Source organism: Microtus oregoni, unplaced genomic scaffold (genome assembly GCF_018167655.1).
Source record: "Microtus oregoni isolate MIOR12 unplaced genomic scaffold, Mior012 000000F_ref0000247, whole genome shotgun sequence".
Lineage (NCBI taxonomy): Eukaryota > Metazoa > Chordata > Mammalia > Rodentia > Cricetidae > Microtus > Microtus oregoni.
The window spans coordinates 83,861,067-83,880,831 of NW_024543059.1; the positions used below are offsets into that span (position 1 = coordinate 83,861,067).

General features: G+C 37.3%; 1 protein-coding gene across 1 annotated transcript in view; it reads right to left on the bottom strand.

Moving 5' to 3' along the window:
* Dpyd (dihydropyrimidine dehydrogenase) overlaps positions 1 to 19,765 on the bottom strand; it is a 755,789-nt gene that overhangs the window by 396,388 nt on the left and 339,636 nt on the right. Inside the window, exon 12 of the mRNA XM_041647856.1 lies at positions 6,168 to 6,352. Within this exon, the coding sequence (XP_041503790.1) occupies positions 6,168 to 6,352 (185 nt within the window). The remainder of the gene's footprint in view (positions 1 to 6,167; positions 6,353 to 19,765) is intronic.

Below are 19,765 nucleotides of genomic sequence, written 5' to 3' on the forward strand. Positions count from 1 at the left end.
AAGGAGAGGGATGGAAAGGAGAAAAGGAGGAGAAACTTGGTCAGTGATGTAAAAACAAGCAAGCAAACAAACAAAAAACAGACAAGAAAAGATCAAAGACATCTGTCCTTACTCTTCTAGATTAATTCTAATAGCTTTGATACCTGTTTACCTAGTTTAAAGAATGTACTGGCTATAATAAAACTGTCTTTATGTCATATCATGTATTTCTCCTTATTACCGAAGATTAGGAGTTGAATTAAAACACTATTATAAGTTTACTAAGAGAATAAAAGACTGATAGATTAATGAGGTTAGGTTTCTCCTTAATATGAAACTTTTCTTTATACACACACACACACACACTAAGAAATCACATTCACACATACATACTCTAATTAAATAAGTAAGTCGATTAAGCATGAAAATAAAGCATACAAATAAAATTCAAACTTAAAGGAGCTACACTCAATTTTCAGTTTTGTGCTTTCTCTCTGAATATTCTTATCATTATTCAGAATATTCAAACATTTTTATTCAACTGGCAGGAGAAAGTTCCAGTGTATCGGGGCTGCACAGATATCAACCCATTAGAATCAATGAAGACGGTGTTTTGCTGAGCCATTATCAGTGCCGTAATTAAAGAAGAGTCAGTACACTCGCTTTTGATAAAATATCGCATTATCTTGGAATATTTCAATGCCTAAAAAGACAAAGAATTCTCGCAGTTTGAGTTCCACAGACTGGAGCATGTGGTAGATTTTCTTCAGTACATTCTCAAAAGAAGGAATAATGACTTGTAAGGTAGGGAAACATTGACAAAATACCATGTTTTCCCACATTTACACCCGATCTGTCACATCGCTTCTATATATGAACAATTTCCACCACATTATATGTTCGAAATTAAAAAGTATGAGCTAGATGCTCTCACCCTACTGTAGAACCGCAATAATTACAGATAATTCCTCGTCCTTTCCCCCAAATAGTGTATGTGTTCAAGGCTTGCCTGAGTCTTCACTTTGCTTCTTGGTGAAACCAGAAACCAGGGGTGAGGCTGACAGGCCAAGTGGAGAGGACCCTTGACAGCCCTATGAAGGCGAGCCTGTGACTGAACAGATAACAGCAGCTCACCCTCACCTGGTGCACACTGTTCTACATTCCAAACAATAGGCACTCTTGTTTGGGACTTCCTTGGGAAGGGAGCAATCTATTAAACCTGACCCAGTCACTTTTTCCCCTTAAGTTTCTTCAGTTCTTAGGACTTCATTTTTTTTCATGTTCTCTTTTTCTTCTTGTGCCATGATGCTCCTGAATTCTCTGCGGGTTACACAGCTTGACCCTCATGCCCACCTGTCCATGCGACCCCTTTATATTTACATGTTTAATGATTGCACTTAACGAGACTTTCACTTCTACAACCGATTCCTTTACTAGACTCTAATTTATCTTTAAAGGAGATTTATTTCTGTTTATGTTGATGTGTCTATGTCTGTGTTTATCATCACACAGGTGTGGATGCTTTTGGAGGCCAGGGGAGCACATGAGATCCCCCGGAGCTGGACCTCTAGACAGTTGGACACTGCTCTGTGTCGCTGCTGGGAACGGATACAGGTCTTCTGGAAGAGCAGCAAACACTCCTGATTGAAATATCTCTCCAGTCATGACCTTGTTATCTTAATTGCAAGTTTTCATTTTATTTCACATACATAAGCCTTCTGATTCAGGCTACTTACAAATTATAACATTTTAGAACACATCATTTATTTAATGAATGAATGGATTCAATGACAAAGGATGGCTAAAAAAGCCTTGTGTATTTATTTGTAATTAGATATTTTAATGATTAAATACTAAGATTCTAAACTTCAAATTTCTGTTTTAGAATTTTAAAAGCTTATTTAATATCATATAATTTTTATGATATCATTTGAATGACACAGAGGCAATGCTCTCTAATAACCCATAGCAATAACATAAACAACAATGATAAGTAGATCAGGCCCTGCAGTAAGAGCTTTCCAGAAATCCATCAACCTAATATTTTTCATAATCCAATAACATAGCAAGACCACTAATTATCATTACGTATTTATTAATAACTGATCTACTCCTGAGAATACCATGCTTAGGAGGGGTGGTATAACTTGCTAAAGGTTGGTTTTTAAGTATTAGAATTGAGTTTGAAATCCTCTCTTCAATTCAGAATCCAAATGTATAACCATAATAGTCTACCTTCCCTCCTTTACTCATTTTAAAGATGTTTTTCCCAGTGTCAAGTGTTGGGCCCCACAGCTGTCTCTCGATAAATGGTAATTGAGGAAATTAACTAATGAAACTTAAGTGAAGCTCTCTTTGGAAAATTATGAGAATAATTGGAATCTCAACAAGGATGTCTTTAAATAACATCATTTATCTAAAAATATATATATCAAAGAAATTGCATATGCACAACTTCAGTGACTGTATGCATTCATTCATGAGATAATATATGTGTGAACTCATTTAAAACTATATTCTCTGGTGTGACAATTTTCCCCAAGATAAACTGAAAGAACAAGTAAGGTTTTAAAGAATTATTTATGTGTGGGGGGGGGAGGGAGAGAGAGAGAGAGAGAGAGAGAGAGAGAGAGAGAGAGAGAGAGACGGAGTAGTGACACATGTATTCTTGTGGGTAGTGCCAAGGGAGGACATAGGAAACACCAGAGCCAGGGCTACATTTAGGAGCTTCCTTAATTGGGTGCTTTGAACCAAACTCTTAGCCTCAGAAAGAACACCAAACACTCCTAACTTTTGAGCTATCTCTCCAGCTCCTCAGAGGTTTTTCTTAATGAATACAATAATAATACACTACTTGTTTATAATAATAATTTCATCATATAGCATACTTATTAGTTTCAGTTCTTCTTCATATTTATTTTTAATTATGTTTATGTGTGTGTGCCAGTATATGCATGTGAGGGCAGGTGCCCACAGAGGCCAGGGGTGTCAGATCTTATGGAGCTGGAGTTATAGTTTGTTATGAGCTGCTTTATGTGGGTTCTGGGACTGAATTTTGGTCCTCCACAAAAGGTAGTACATGCTCTTAACTGCTGAGGACTAAATTTTGGTCCTTCACAAAATCTAGTACATGCTCTTAACTGCTGGGGACTGAATTTTGGTCATCCACAAAAGTTAGTACATGCTCCTAACTGCTGAGCCATCTCACTCATTTTTAAGAGAATGATTCTTCTATTCTGCATATTTTCTCCTACTCAATACATGAATATATTCTTCATAGAAAGAGACAAGCATGACCAGAAGTTTGCATACAGGATGTTCAATATGTGGGTGCCAATCATAAATGTGGTGTCCTGGACCCTTAGATAAAACTGTAAGGTGCAAAGGAACAAGCAGAATCCAGAGACCAGGGCCCAGTCCCAAAAGAAATCTGGTCCTCTGTGCAAAATTTATAATCAGCATCACATATCAGGGAGATTGAACTTCATCTTTAATGCAGAGAGGAGACACTAAAAGGATGTTAATTAGGACATTAGAACCAATGTCATCTTGCAGCAGGATGCGTGGCTGCAGTGTTGGGCCACTGGATTTGGAGACGAAGACTCAAGAGAGATCACAGAGGCTGGAAGTACATTATAACCATGTGGAAAGAGAAGCTCACATATTGTCTCTACTCCTAAAAGCCACTGCAACGCTTCACACTTTGTGTCTGCCACCCTGGCAAAAGGCAGAAGTGTTGAATCTCCTAAACAGAAATCTGTGTCTATTTTCCATTTTGACTCCATTTTAAAATATAATTTGATACTTAGTTTGATATGTTGAATCCTTAAGACAAATCCAAAAGTCTTCGTAAACACTACATTTTTAATATTTCATTCTTAGAAACATGTACTTTTAAAAAAGAATCACATTTCTCATTATCATATTAAAAGATTGTTTCTTTTATGGGTACATGGAAGGTGAAGTGAAACGCTTATCCAGTTTTTAAGTAAAATTTTGTCAGATCCACAGGAGTTAAAAGATGAAATTAATAGAATCTTCCTATCCCACCAGAGGTCAGGTCAGAGCCCTGAAACCCAAGTAAGACTGTCCCCCAACACATTCTCCCAGCATAATCCCAACTGTCCCTCCACTTCTTTTCAACATATCCTGGTCCACAAGTCTGGCAGAAGCCTCCTAACCACCAGAAAGTTAAGAGAGCCTTGAACCCCAAGTAAAACCACTCCCCAATCCAACCCAAACCTGCCCAGCAAAGCCCCAAATGTTCCTCATCATCCTCATCACCATTTTCCAGCCTGAACCTCTGGTAGAAGCCTCTAACCCCACCAGGGACCAGTCCAAGATACTGAACCCCAGAGACCAGGCCAGATTCCTGAAAATCAGGCAGAAACCTCCTACCCCACCAGAAACCAGGACAGATTCCTGACTCCTAGAGAACCTCTGGTGAGATCAGAGAGCACACACTTCACCAGAAATCCAGCCCTCAATATGGGCTGCAAACCTCTGCCAAAACTGGGGCTATCCAAACCGTCAGAAGTCCAGCCTTCAAGTCCGTTGGTGACCCTCTACTCAACCACAGGCAACTCCAGCCAGAAGATCAGAGAGAAAACAGAAACCAAGAACAGAAACAAACAAACAAACACTCATCCAACAAAGACAAACACAGAAATTGGTATCTAGCCCTAAAATTACTCCAAATTCAGATGCCTAAACACTAGTGCCAGAGCACAATAAACAACAGCCAGGGCAGTATGTCATCACCAGCACCCAATCATCCCACTATAGAAAGCCCTACATAGTCAGCACAACAGAGGCAAAAAAAAAAAAGGTCCTTAAAGCCAACAGTATGATGATGAAAGTACTTAAAGAGGAAATAAATAAATCCCCTAAAGAAATCCAGGAAACAAACACACAAATAAAGAAATTGGAGGAAATCAGTAAATCCATTAAAGAACATCAAGAGAGAAAGAAAAACAACATTCAAAAAATAAACAAATAGAAAAACCTTTTACTCCTACTGGATTGCATAAAAAGCTTCAATAAAACCAAGTACAATATTTTATTCCAAGGTTGGATGAAGCAATCCAGTAGGAGCAAAAGGGTCAGGAAGGAAAAAAAGTCAGAAACCACCCCTGCTCCCACTGTTAGGGAACCCAAAGAGAACCAAGATACACAACCATAACACACACGCAGAGGACACAGGTCATACCCATACCATCTCCCTGATCTCAGTATCACTTGATTCCCAGTTAGTTGATTATGTGGGCCACGTTTTTGTGTTTTGCTTGACCCCTCTGTCTCCTCCAACCCATCCTCCCCTTCCTCCAGAAGACTACCCAGGCTCAGGCCAGTATACGGTTGTGAAACTCTGTACTTTCATTAATCAATTGCTAAAGATGTTTGGAACCGATGTTTTTCAATAGTTTGATTTCTGCTAAGTTATACACACCAAATTTGGAAATAGATAGGAATTCATCTGGTCCACGTGGTCAGATCAAATAGTTGTCTAGATTACATGGGTTCATTATGAATCAGATTATAGATCTTATCAAAGTGAGTATCAGCAAATTTGATATGTAGCATTGTTTATTTATTTAAGTTATTCCAAATACTTTTAAATACACTTTCATCTTCATAGCACTTTACTAATAGAAGTGCATAAAGCATTCTCAATAAGCTGATTGATTTTACTACCCAGTCTGAATATTAAAAGTTTTATTCAAGTAAAAATATATATTTACATATACAACATATAAAATGTTCCTACTGGGTTAGGAAGATGCCTCATTGGGTAAGAGTACTTGCTATGCATGCATGGGTTCTTGAGCTCAAATCCTCATAAATATTGTGAAATAGTTGGCATGATTCCATATACCTCTAACCCCAGCCCTGGTAGCAAGTACAGACAGGAGGATCAATGAGGACTGCTGACTGTCAGCCCAGCTCCCTGTTCCCTGAGAAAACCATTGTCAAGGCAATAAGAAGGAAAATAATAGAGCAGGATTCCCAATGTCCTCTTCTGTCTTCTTTGTATATATCGACACGTGCATTCCCACAGGTACATGCACAAGCAACACACACATACACAGACATGCATACGAACAAAGTGTGCTCATACAAATTAATATCAAAAATCAAAAAGTACTTAAGAGAAAAATATTTAAGCAATACTGATGACAAATGCCTACCTGTATGTACTTGTGAATGTACCAAGAAGCTTGTTTTCCATCATTCACAGATTCCACTGTGGTGTTAGCCATACCCACAACATCACCACCTGCAAATACCCAGGGCTCACTGGTTTGCATGGTTTCTGGATCTACTTCTGGGAGACCCCATCTGTTAAACTTGATGGGACTCAAGGCTTCTTTCACTGAAAAAAGGGAAAGAACAATAGGCAATGACAGATCAGTGAATCATGTAACATTTTGAAAAATATTCAATAATTATTGTTCTATGGATGTAAGCAACTGTTTTTAATAAACAGGTAAGTTAGTGCAATACCAGAGTCAACACATTTAAAGTCATTAAAAATAAATCTCACATATAGAAACTAAAAGGAGTTTGAAATACTTAGTAACTGCTTTATGATCTAAAAAGAGTTGAACCAATAAAGTGTAGTCTTTGAAATACATATAAATGAATTTTCTTATCCATCAATTTACTTATCTATAAATCTGCTACTATTCCCATGATCCCAATAGTATTCCTGGGTGGTACAGGTAAAAGTTATTTAGTTGATTCATGGATTGTGATCAAAGCCAAGTCTTTTTTTCCCTAAGAACATATTTATAAAGCAAAACGGAAGGACCTTCTATATTTCCCCTGAGTCACTTACCCTTATTATTAAATAATTTCACTCAAGTATACAGTCACATTCAACTCAGAATAAATGCTACTTTTGTGTCATAGAGATTGTAATAAGTATTATACACAAATACACGAATGTGCATATGTACATGTGCGGGAAAATAATTATAGGAGAAAAATCGTGAGTGGGTAATGTGGGATAAAGTAGCAAGGCCAAGAAGGAGAAGCAGAAATGTTACGAACATATTTTATCCATATTTAAAAATCTCTAAAAATTTAAATAAAGAAGTTAAACTAAACTTAAAATTAAAAAGCCTTGTTTTTATATCTCTTGAATTCTACATCAATTAAAAACAGCTATTCTTGGGGTAGTGCTGATGTGCTTTTCCTAATGGATGACAGAACTACGTATATGTGACTTGCTTCTGTATTATCATGTGTGGACTTTAGAAAATACTGGGATGGACTGGTGTGTGTGTGTGAATGAAAGAGTCCATGAGTTAAAGCTCTCACACTCAGGTTTCTATTTTAAAATCTTCTGCTATTTGTACTTCTTATGCTAGCTCACCTTTCATCAAGAGTAAAATTAAATATTCATGTAATTATTTTCAATGCAGAATGGCATTTTGAGATTTTTCTAATGTCTTTAAAGGTCACATGCACGGAGACCTTTCTCATTGTTCCCTATTGCATAACAGATCATCACTACCATCTGTTGACAGTTACTTGAGTTGCAAGAACGTTAATAGTGAATAGGGCTCATTTCTTCAACGTGGCTTAATGTGTTATTATTGAATGGCACATATGATATGTTTTAAAAATAGAATAATAATTGTAAATAATTATATATAAGAAGTGATATTATTTGTCTAACACTTTGACACACTCTGGCCCAAATAGAGATATACAATGAAGAGAGTTTAAAAATGACAAACAATTCCAATTTTAGATTGCATAACTAAAAATCCATATCCCATTTGTACACTTAACCTCATTTTTCAGAAATCGCCTTGAAAATTACTACTGGTATCATCTTAAGAATGAAAAAAGAGAAAGATTATGTATTATTTATTTTTTCCTACATCAATTAAAGACATACATTGTTAAGCTGTTGAAGTTTAAATTAAGGACCCTCACTCAGACTTTTTTGAGGTCCTCTGACTAACAGGAAATTTGTAAATGTTTTTTTTTTTTCTTAAAATCTTCTGAAGTACTGGGGGTTGAACACAGAACTTGGTTCATGCTAGGGAAGCACTCTATCATTGAGCCACATCTGAAGTCCATTAAATGTTTGTATTCTTAAAGAGAAGCCCTAGGGCCTCACAAATTTATATCTGCTTGAACCAAAGAATTACATGCACATTTGTGAGTGCATGTCCCTAAATATTCATAAGTGCATACTGGCTAAAACAAGCTCTTTAGTATGTGACTCACCCAGCTTTTGAAATCTTAGACATGAATACCAACTATTGTAATCATTTAGTCACTTCTGACATCAATCTAAACTTTATTAATTAAGCAGTTTGTTGATTCTATATTACAAACTAGTTATATTAATTTTTCATACTAGAAATGATGTTAGCTATCTTTCAAAAAAGTACTTATGGAATTGCCTTCTGCCCTTTGGTGGGGCATTCAACTTTAGCGTGTTCCTAATTTCCCTCTTGAAATGTTAAGTGGATAAAAAGTCATATAGTAGGCCTTGATACTATGAATATAAACAAAACAGTAACAATCTGCATAAATTTGAATATATAATTCTGGGATTGTCAGTATCTACAAAACAACCACTAAAAACATAGAAGATGAACAAAATACACAAGTAGAAACACTGCTACAATAGGTCCTAAATGTTTTCTTTCAGCAGTGCCTACCAGCGACTCTCAGGATGATGGCCTCAATCTCAAACCACAAGTATTACCTGCAGGTCCAGTAGACCCTGTTTTGGTGTATACAATGTTTATACAGTAATTAGAAGTTCACTGAATCTACATATGGATCACAAACCATCTTTCTCAATCCCACCTAAATGCATGTTGAAGTGTGCTTTTTATGTACTTGTGCTCATGTGTATGAGTGCCAGAGGTCGATGTGAGTATCTCATTTTGATTCCATTTCATTTTTATTTGTTGGCACAGGGTCGTTCACCAAACCTACAGCTCATTACTCTGACTACACTGGCTAGCTAATGTCTGTTAGGGATCTTCCTGTCTCCACGCTTTCAGTACTAAAATTTCAGACAGACACCGCTGTCCTCATCTCTTTATTGTGTTGAAAGACTCATATCTATTGGCGTGGGTGTCAAGACATTGCCCTGAACAAGCCATGTCTTCGGCCCTATCTTTCTTAATTTCAGTGATTTTTCAAACTATAGCTACTGTTCCTACATTCTATCCTTTCATTTTTTTCTAAACCTTTAAGTACCATATCTGGATTCCAAATTAATTAATTTAGCTTATAAACTGATCTAATACAGAAAATATATGTATTTTTCTTCTAATTTATCAGTGAGGAGATCGTTTCCTCAGCTGCCTGTAACAAGAGGATCTCTGTTATCTGCATCGCTGGAACCATCCTTCTGTGGACCACTGAAAGCTCTTACTCCTCTGCTGATACAGTCAACTTGGAATTCAATGTAAACAAACCTCAGAAGCAGATCACTACTGCCCTGATGCAGCTTGGAAGGAATGAAGGCCCTAGTGGATGAAAAATGTATGTTTACATTTGCAAACCAAATAACTGCTTGCCATTCCTGTGAAGTGTTAAATGAATATTAATAAAGGCTTGGACGTTTTTTCTTTCTTTCTTGAAATGGGGGTAGGCATTTTCTGTGATGATCATTTACAGTTTTCACAAAGATTTCCGAGGGATTGTATGCTGATGGAGACAGGCATATGTCCAAGTAGCTCTATTGCTGAATACAATAAGAACTTGAAAAAGAGCCCTTAAACATGCTGATTCAGAGTCCAGATTATTCTGCAAATGAGAGAGGAATATGCTAAATGATATGGTGCCTGGAATTTTATGCAGCCTTTTAAAGAACAGAAACATACTTAATTCATACCAAACATTCAAGATTTATGCTAATTTTCTGCTTTAATTACTACTGTGCTAAAATGAGCTTATTTAAAAAACAAAGACACTCCAAGGTAGCTTTATAATAAGAAATGTTTTTGAAATAGGAACTTTTAGTCAATTTAATGTTATGCGCAAAATGACTTTTTTTTATATATAGACTTAATTGTATTATGACACACAAATTCTTCAATAAGCCACAGTATAAAATTGCAGGAAGCATCCCTTAGGGACACATCAGCAGCAGATGCATATTGCCAAGGTCAATTAAACTGACATAGCCGTGCTGTCATATATGTAGAAGAGAAATCCATAAGCATATGACAAGTGTGGTTCTCAGTATTTATAAAAAGATGTGGAAAGCATTATAGTTTACTACATAAATATAAATTAATTCTCCATAAAAAAGAAAAAAACAGTGCAGTAATTATAATGGAAAGGATTATTAGTATTCTTTGAAGAGTTTGTCATTATAAAGCAATGGAAGGGAAGAAATCCTTTAGCATTTATAATAAAATCTTATCCTGATAACAAAGATGAATCTATCCCTATGAGTGTTGTTTAATTTGATACCAGCAATGACCCAGTAGGATCAAAGCATGATGAGAGAAGAAAACAAGATAGGGCAGTCATCTTAGCAATTCAGAAAAGAAAGCAAAGTCAAAGGCAGATCAAACGATTCTAAGTACAGAGCCAGGATCTGAGAATTCTGTTTAACAGAAGGACAACAGAGAGAAAGCAAGGGATAGAAAAAGAAAACACCTTCATCTGAGAGCACCAGATTAGGACAGTAGCCTCTCTGTCCTCCACATATGTAAGCCTAAGGTATGCAATCAGGATATATCTCCCAGATACTGGGGACTGAAGTAAGAAACTTGCAACTTCACTCACCCACCTTAGGACAATGTCCTGGGCTCTGCACCTTCCTGCTTCTCATGTCCTTTCTCATGTTATTTCTTACTCTGCCTCCCACAGAGTTATTTATACTTTTCTCTTTTCCTCACGTACTTTGAAACCTTGGATTTTGACATGTCTCTCTTCTCTCATAGCCACATCCACATCTTGCTTTATTCTCTTTGTTAGATTAATCACAGTGCTCCTTTTCCTCAGCACTCAGTGATGACTTCATTCTGCCCAGGCAAAGAAGCTATGGCCTATTTGGTTGCCACACCCTGTGGCTTTGTCCTCCTTTTCCACGTTTTTTTAGAATCTAGCAATTAAACTGCATTAATTTTTTATCCCATTTCTTCTTACATTTGTAGAAAACTCTTCTGTCTACATTCTATTTTTATTTTTTCATGTATTGTAGGAATTTTTCATATGCAAATGTTCCTCTTCCCAACTCTCTAATATCCAGTACACCGAACATTCTCTTTGAGAAATTATAGTCATTTGTGGCCCTGAACTTGATCTCAAAGAAGATGACTTCAAATTCTGTTTTGAAAGTTTTCTTTATTCACCCTTCCCCATCGTGGCTGCTGTTGTATTACTGTGAAGAGACACCACAACAAAAGAAACTTATAAAAGAAAACATTTAATTTGGGACATACTTACAAATTCAGAGGATGAGTATGGCTAATGGTTAGGAAGCAAGACAGTAGGAAGGAAGTGTGGCGGCTGGAGCAGCTGAGAGAGCTTACACTGTATCCACCAGTTGGAGGCAGAGAAAAAGGGAGGAGGGGAGGGAAGGACTAGGAGAGGGAGAAGAAGGAAGAGGAGAGGGAAAGAGAGAGAGACTTAGTTTTTTTGTGGACTTTTGAAATCTCAAAGCCCACCCCCAATGATATATCTCTTCCAAAAGTTTCCACCGCCTAAGAAATAAGAATTCAAATGTAGAAGCCTGAAGGGGCCATTCTCATTCACACATCCACATTGCCTGTTGGGTATTATTTTTCTATTTAACATTTTTTTTTTTAAATTTTACACACTAGCCCCAGTTCCCCAATATGCCTCTTATCCCACTCCCTAGAATTTAAGAACCCCCTCCTCCTGTTAAGGGCCAGACTCCTCATAGTCATTTCAAAGGATGGCTTTGCTCCCCATGCCATCTCCTCCTGCCACTCTGCCATTATCCATTACGTCGAAGGCAGACAGCTCCTCTACAGTCACACATATGCACAGTACCGCCCAGCCTGAAAGCATCCCAAACCTTCACCTGTCTCCCAAATTATCATGTTAGCAGTTTATTAAGATCATTCATTCATTCCAGGTTGTCAAATCTTGTGATTTTCAAAAATTATCATTCTTTAGGGCCAGGTATAGGGTGAGCTAAGTGAGGAACCCACCAGACATGACAGAAGGAGATTCTTCTTTTCAGGGCTATGAGAGAGAAGGGACCTTGACTTCTTCTTATTTGTTATGCTACTTGTCATGATTTCTTGTCAACCTCCAAGAGATGGCCACATATTTGTCCCGAGAGTCCTTAGGATTGGTTTCCATCACACCACTCTGAGTTTTCTCTTCCCCTAATCATATTTTCTAATTATTGATGCTATGTTTTAAGATTTTCTCCATTCTTCAATGCCCTAAAAATAGAGCTTTAACATTTTGACATCATCTTTAAATCATTTGTTTCCAATAACCTCACTGTGGGCTCGGTTAACAAGATCTGTGAACCCTTCTAATGAATTTTTCTCCTACTAACTTCTTGCAGTATATTGATTCTGCCTTTACTCAATGTGAAGAAAATCAATTAGAACTCACAGATTCTTTGTAATTGTTAGACATTAATGCTGTATATTTTCATATTATTTCATTCCAATAAAAAAAAAAAGCAGACAGATGTTGCAGGTAGGTACTACCATTTTCCTTATAGCCAAGAGGTAGCAAGAATTCTGTTGGGATTAAATTGTTTCTGACCCCAAAGGCTTCCTTATTACTCACCATAGGGGTAAGAGAAAGTCAAAATGAATAGGCTAAGAATGATCTCGGGGAACTTCCCACTGGAGTCCAGGAAGTAGCTAAAATGGACAGGTGAATGTCGAAGGGACATACAAGGACATCAGTGTTGACAGGCTTCATAGATGCAGCATCTAGATCATTTTTTCAATGAATTGTTTCTTGACTTTTCTGTTAAAATAGACATTGTATAGTTTCATTTACATTATTCTAACATCCTTCTCACTACTCTTTGAGTTTCTGTGAGTTATCCATTTCTCTAGAAAAATCACTGACACATAAGAGGGACCTAATTTAGTATTGTCTTTCTTCTTGTTTTTGTTCGTTAGCTTAGAGTTTCTTATTCGACTTATTTCTTGTAGTTGTTAGTACAACAATGAAAGGCATCTCACTGTGGGGCGAGAATGCAGATATTTCCCTTTCGAAAGATGCTGGCATACCAAAGCAGTGGGGGGGGGGGGGGGAGAATGGGTGTGTGGCTACTTTCAGTTGCTTTAACCATTGTCTTCCTTACTTTTCTGCCTGGATTATTTTCAGTGCTTGCATTTGTAGCATTCAGGGAGACTAAAGGTAGGGGTTTAGTTTTCTAAACCCATCATGCCAAGGATAAAGAGGCTCCCCCAAGTCATTAAAAGGACAGTTGCCAACAGCAGCCTTCATAAACGGCTTCTGTTGTCCTTGCATGCCACTGGGAGCTTCATTTCCATTCTTAAACTGACCAACTAATCAATTCAGAATTAGACCCATGCAAACACTTCACCTTGATTTGCTTATTTCTCCACAATAATTCCATCTATTTAAGACTCTGTGAACTCCTTGAAGATTTGATTTCATTTTCTCTGGAAAAGATCTCCTCAAGGAGGTCAGTGCTCTTGAAGTAAATACGTGGGGATTGTTTTCAGATTCTCTGTTGGATTCCCAAATGCTGTTCTTTGATATGCTTATTTATATTCAATGTTACCATCTACTTAAGACCACAAACTCCTTGAAGGAATAGATCATCCTTTAATCTGATTTGGACCATAATCATCATAATTCTATGCATATTTGGGTGCTTAATACTTCTTGATAATTACAAGACAGTGAAAAACGATAGGCTGCTGAGACATTTCGCATGTAATTCCCAATGAGAGAAAAATTTTAAAATGCCGAATGATGCCACCAAGTGATATAAACAATTACAGAAAGGGGTTAAGAAAAATGCCCAGTATAAAAAAAATCCCCATTTGCTGCATTTAAAGCATAAACAAAAACAGAGAAAGCCAAGAGGAGATTATGCTCCTTGTGAAAACAATATTATTAAAATATAAATGAATGCTGAGGAAAATATTTTAATTAACAAAATAAATCAAATGGAAAAGATTTCCTAAATAGAGCTTTAAAAGTAAGTCTATGTGTGTTTGACTGCCATGACTAATTATGTATCCATGTAATGTGTGTTCAATTTGGGCTTATTTAAATAGCAGAAATGCTCATTAGCCGCAGTATATCTGTGAAGCTTCAGTAAACAGTTTAATGGTTTTTATGTTTAACCAATTTCATAAGTTCCTGTAATTTTAGCTTTAGCAGCTCATTAATGTTATTTTTTGATATCCATCTTACAGCTTTTTTCCCCCTTGTCAATCGTCAGTAGGCACACATCAATGCAAATTTAAAACACATAGTAGAATTGAGTTTAAGCAAATTTTATACATTAGTAAATGTGCAACTCAACATACAGGAACCAGTTGAGTTTCACGTAGTTGGGATATATATTAGGTATTGACCAAAGTTCTATTCCAGAGTATCTATGATGATGGTATTGGAAACTGTTACTGAGTGCTTTTGTAAACTTGTGGCTGGTTCTGGGCTGTCAGGCACACATTATCTCATCGGAACCCAACAGAGTAGCTATATATCTCAATATCATCACAATACAGGTAAGTTGCCAAGGTCCTACTTTTAAGATCCAAAATCAAACAGCAAATCAGCTAGGCATGTAGATTCGAGATCTCTACGGAACTTGGAGGCACATCTTAGAGTCATCTTAGATGACTGCACCTTAGATGCAGTGGAAGGATATGTAAAGTTTTGGAAGAAGAAAAGTACAGGTGAAAAAAAATCAAGTCAAGCATGCAAAACAGGCAGCAAGAGTAACTCAAACTAAAATAAAGAAAGATTCATTTGATTTTTCAAATGAATGAGAACCAAATGAAACCAAAACATTTTTTATCCATGTGAGGCACTTTTAGGACCGATCAACTATAAGAGAAAAATAAAAAGCAAGTCACAAGGTCTCCTAAAATGAAGTGTGATGAGTAGTAAAATGTTAGCAACAAAAGACACAATGAAATGCATTAAGGACAAGGAGTGTTGCAAAGACATAAGATGGTGTTTGTGAGCCACTCCTACTGAAAGTTTAGCAATGAAAACAAAGTAAAAGTTAAAGAACTGGCTTGGTTTCATTTATCCAATTACCAAACATTTATTGTCTATTGCTGTTGCTCTATATATTGATGTAGGTACTATTATAAGCCAAAGGTAATTGACCAGTCCAAGTGGATAATACTTTACAGAAACAAAAATATAGATAAGCACATAGGGGAATCACATCATGGAGAAACAGGTTACAGAGAGAACATCATGAGAAAGAGTATTTCCAGACAATAGAGCTTGTGATGACAAGTAGGGTTGGTGTTTTAGATCCTAGTAGAATGGAGTTTCCAAGAGAGCATTCTTAGGAAGATGATATCAGTACTGAAGAATGGAGGGCAATAATGAACCCATTTGGTAGAGAAGCAGACGGCTGATCATTCCAGGAAGAGGAAATACAGAATCTTCAAGCATGAGGTGAGACTACAGCACTTGTAGATTAGAGGTGGTGCTCTCTGGATGGATGAGAGTGGGCAGGAAAGGGGGAAAGCACTGAGGAAGAGGCATGGTCCAGTCCTATATTCCTGTCATAGCAACTGCATTCTAAACAAAGAAGGAAGCTGTAACCATGTTTGGAACAAAGACTGAATGTCTTAGCATAGTTTTACATTTTGAAAAAATATTGGGTTTAAGAATAATATTTTATTTTCAGTGCAAAATAAGTCTATAAATAGGCAGTGTCATCTGTGATTATATTAGAGGCTCTTATATTATTCTACAACCTGAACTAATTTTAAATTATGCTTTCCTTGAATATTTTTATAGGATACAGTTTTCAATAAGTATTATGTAAACAAGAATTTTATCTATACAAATTATAGAATTATAAGATTGTTAGGCATATCTTTTTTATAATTTATTAGATTTTTAAAAAAATACCAATTCAAGTTCCCACCCCCTTCCCTCCTCCCATTCCCTCCACACACCCTCCCATCCCACCCCCATCCAATCCTCAGAGAGGGTAAAGCACATTTCTCTGTGGAAGGTCCAAGGCCCTCCCTATTGTATCTAGGCTGAGGAAGGTATACATCCAAAGAGAATAGGTTCTCAAAAAGCCAATACCTGCAGTAGGGGTAAATTCTGGTGTCACTGCCAGTGGCCCCTAAGTCTGCCCCAGCCATGCAACTGTCAAAAACATTCAAGGGACTAGTTTGGTCCTATGCTTGTTCCTTCCCAGTCTGGCAGGAGTTTGTGAGCTCCCATTAGCTCGGGCAGACTGTTTCAATGGATGAACCCATTATGGTCTTGACCTCTTTGCTCATATTCTCATTCCTCCCAGTCTGCAACTGAACTTTGGGAGCTCAGTCCAGTGCTCTGATGCAGGCCTCTGTTTCTATCAGTAGTTGGATGAAGGTACTATGGTGATATTTAAGATATTCATCAGTCTGACTACAGGGCAAGTCAAGATCTTTCTCCTCTATTGCTTAGGGTCTTAGCTGGGGTCATCGTTGTGGATTCCCGGGAATTTCTTTAGAGCCAGATTTTGAATGGAATTAGAAAATAGTATCCTGAGTGAGGTAATCCAGACCCAAAAAGATGTTTTTGGTATGTACTCACTCACAAGGGGATACTAGCTATAAGCAGAAGATATTGAGCCTATAGTTCATTATCCCAGAGAAGCTAAGTAATAAGGTGAACACAAAGAAAAACATATATAGATCCACCTGGAAATTGGAAATAGACAAGATTGCCTGACAAAATTGAGAGCACAGGGGTGGGGGAGCAAAGAAGGTGGAAAAAGAAGAGGAGAGGAGAAAGGGAGGAGTGAGGAGAACTTCAAGGAATGGGATGATCGAGATGGAGGAAGGACAGAGATGAGAGCAAGGAAAGAAATATCTTGATTAAGGGAGCCATTATGTGGTTAGTAATATCTTCAAAATACATTTTTGAAAAATTCAAGAATACCAGGGATACTTATTTATTATCCCTGAACCTCAAAAGTAAAAAGCTAGGAATTTGAAAACACTGAAAAACTTATTTTTGGTAGTTTGTTTCAATGTATATTCTTTTTTCCAAATTATATCATTATTGATGAATAAACATATTTTTCATTTTTCAAAGAGTAGCATTTTATTACACTATAGGTAAACAGTATTTAAAAAACAAATATAATAACACCTGGTTAATAAGGTACAGGCTTCTATAACATTCACTATATGTTGAATATTGCTAACTATATTTTATGATTTCTGTTCTCTGAAACAATTACGTTATTTTTCCATTTTCTGCCTCCTTTCCCCAACAAAACTTGTTACATACCACTGCTCTGCTTCTTCTATGTAATCTTTGATTTGATGGAAAATGACTTTGATTTGATTTATACACTGTCTCCCTGTAAGAATGCATATGGTATCAAGCACTAGTGAAACCTGGAAAATAAAGATAAGGAAAGGCTCTGAACAGAGCGATCCACTGGGGAAACAAACCTATTCCTATGCAGTTATTAAAGGAAGTAAAATAATTACGGAAATATCATGTCGAGCTTCAAACGGATGTCTACGGCAGTTGTAAGTGATGTGATGTTGATTCTAAATCACTTTCAACACTGTTATCAGTTTGACCTCCCTCCTCATCACTTCTACCCTTTAAAATCATTCTAAGGGAAAACGGTGCAAGGATTCCATTATGTTCAATGGTTATTCTGCAGAAATGCCAGGACTGGCTTGCAATTCCACACTCCATCCTTCTGTCTGGGCAGAGTATTTTATAATAGAAAGATAATAAATCTAGCCAGGAAAAAAATCTTTCTGATAAAAAAAGGCAATTTTTAAGAAAATAGATACAGTTTTCCTAGTAGCCTCTTGGGAATTCTTCTTGTCCAAAATAGAATTAAAAGCAAGGCAAGGTGCAGACTAGAGTAAGATGGGTTATGCTCATCACTGAGCCAACCAACTAGCATATGCAGACATTTTAAAATGAAATACTAATGTGAGGGTCCATATGCATTGGATGGCGGAGGGAGCACAGTACCATGAAATAAAACATTGCTGTCATTACTTCAAGAGACTTGCCATCGTCACATAAAAGTGTCATAGTATGGCAGGAGAGCTGATGATGGGAGTTCAAAATAAGTTCTACTATATTCATCTATCATACTTCCATAAGAAATTGCTGTAACAGCTTACATTTAGCAGTCCATTCACTGAATAATAGCCCCCACTGTAAGAAATAAGATACGGCAGTGAAAAGTCAGGTGAATGAGACTGGATGCCTTGGAGCACTTCTGTAGTCCCAGCACAGGAAGCCAACGGAGGATTGAAATATTGAGGGGCAAGAGCTACGGAGATAGACCTGTCAGTAAAGGGTTTGCCTTGTAAGCATGAGAACACGAGGTCCATTTTCTTCCAACCCGTGAAGAAAATCATTAGAGGAGCCAGTAGTACTAGATGATGACAGGGAATCAGTGTCTCTGCCCAGAGCCTGGCAACTGCATACATGGCAAGACCGCTGAAGGCCTAAATCTGACCAAATCTCAGCACGGGAAAGAGAATTGAACAAAGCTCGCTCCTAGCTGAGGAGGTTTTGGCAATCCTTAGCTGCTGGGAAAGGAAGGCTTAGTTTTATTACAAGAATAAAGTCTGATAAATCAACCATGCTACAGCAGAAAGCCACATATCCCGGAAAATTTGGGAAGTACAAATTGTCTTTGATGAGGAGAAGAAAAAAAAATAATCAAAAGCTGCTTGGAAAGGGAAGGATGGTACATCTGGGAAGTTTGGGGAATGTGATCAAAACATGTTCAATAAAAATTTCAAAGAACCGCAGTGTAGTACTCTAATGTGTAGATATTCCACACTTTCTTCATCCATTCTTCCATTGAAGGGCATCTAGGTTGTTTCCAGGTTCTGGCTATTACAAATAATACTGCTATGAACATAGTTGAACAAATGCTCTTGTCATATGATCGGGCATCTCTTGGGTATATTCCCAAGAGTGGTATTGCTGGGTCCAGGGGTAGGTTGATCCTGAATTTCCTGAGAAACCGAAACACCGATTTCCAAAGTGGTTGCACAAGATTGCATTCCCACCAGCAATGGATGAAGGTACCCCTTCCTCCACAGCCTCTCCAGTAAAGGCTATCATTGGAGTTTTTTATTTTAGTCATTCTGAGAGGTGTAAAATGATATCTCAAAGTTGTTTTGATTTGCATTTCCCTGATCGATAAGGAGGTTGAGCATTACCTTAAGTGTCTTTTGGCCATTTGAACTTCCTCTCCTGAGAATTCTCTATTCAGTTCAGTGCCCCATTTTTTAATTGGGTTAATTAGCATTTTAAAGTCTAGTTTCCTGAGTTCTCTATATATTTTGGAGATCAGACCTTTGTCTGTTGCGGGGTTGGTGAAGATCTTCTCCCAGTCAGTAGGTTGCCTTTTTGTCTTGGTGACAGTGTCCTTTGCTTTACAGAAGCTTCTCAGTTTTAGTAGGTCCAATTTATTCAATGTTGCCCTTAATGTCAGTGCTGTTGGGGTTACACATAGGAAGCAATCTCCTGTGCCCATCTCCTGTAGGGTACTTCCCACTTTCTCTTCTATCAGGTTCAAAAAACAATGACTTCTCAAATTTTGCATGCAAATGGATGGAAATAGAAATCA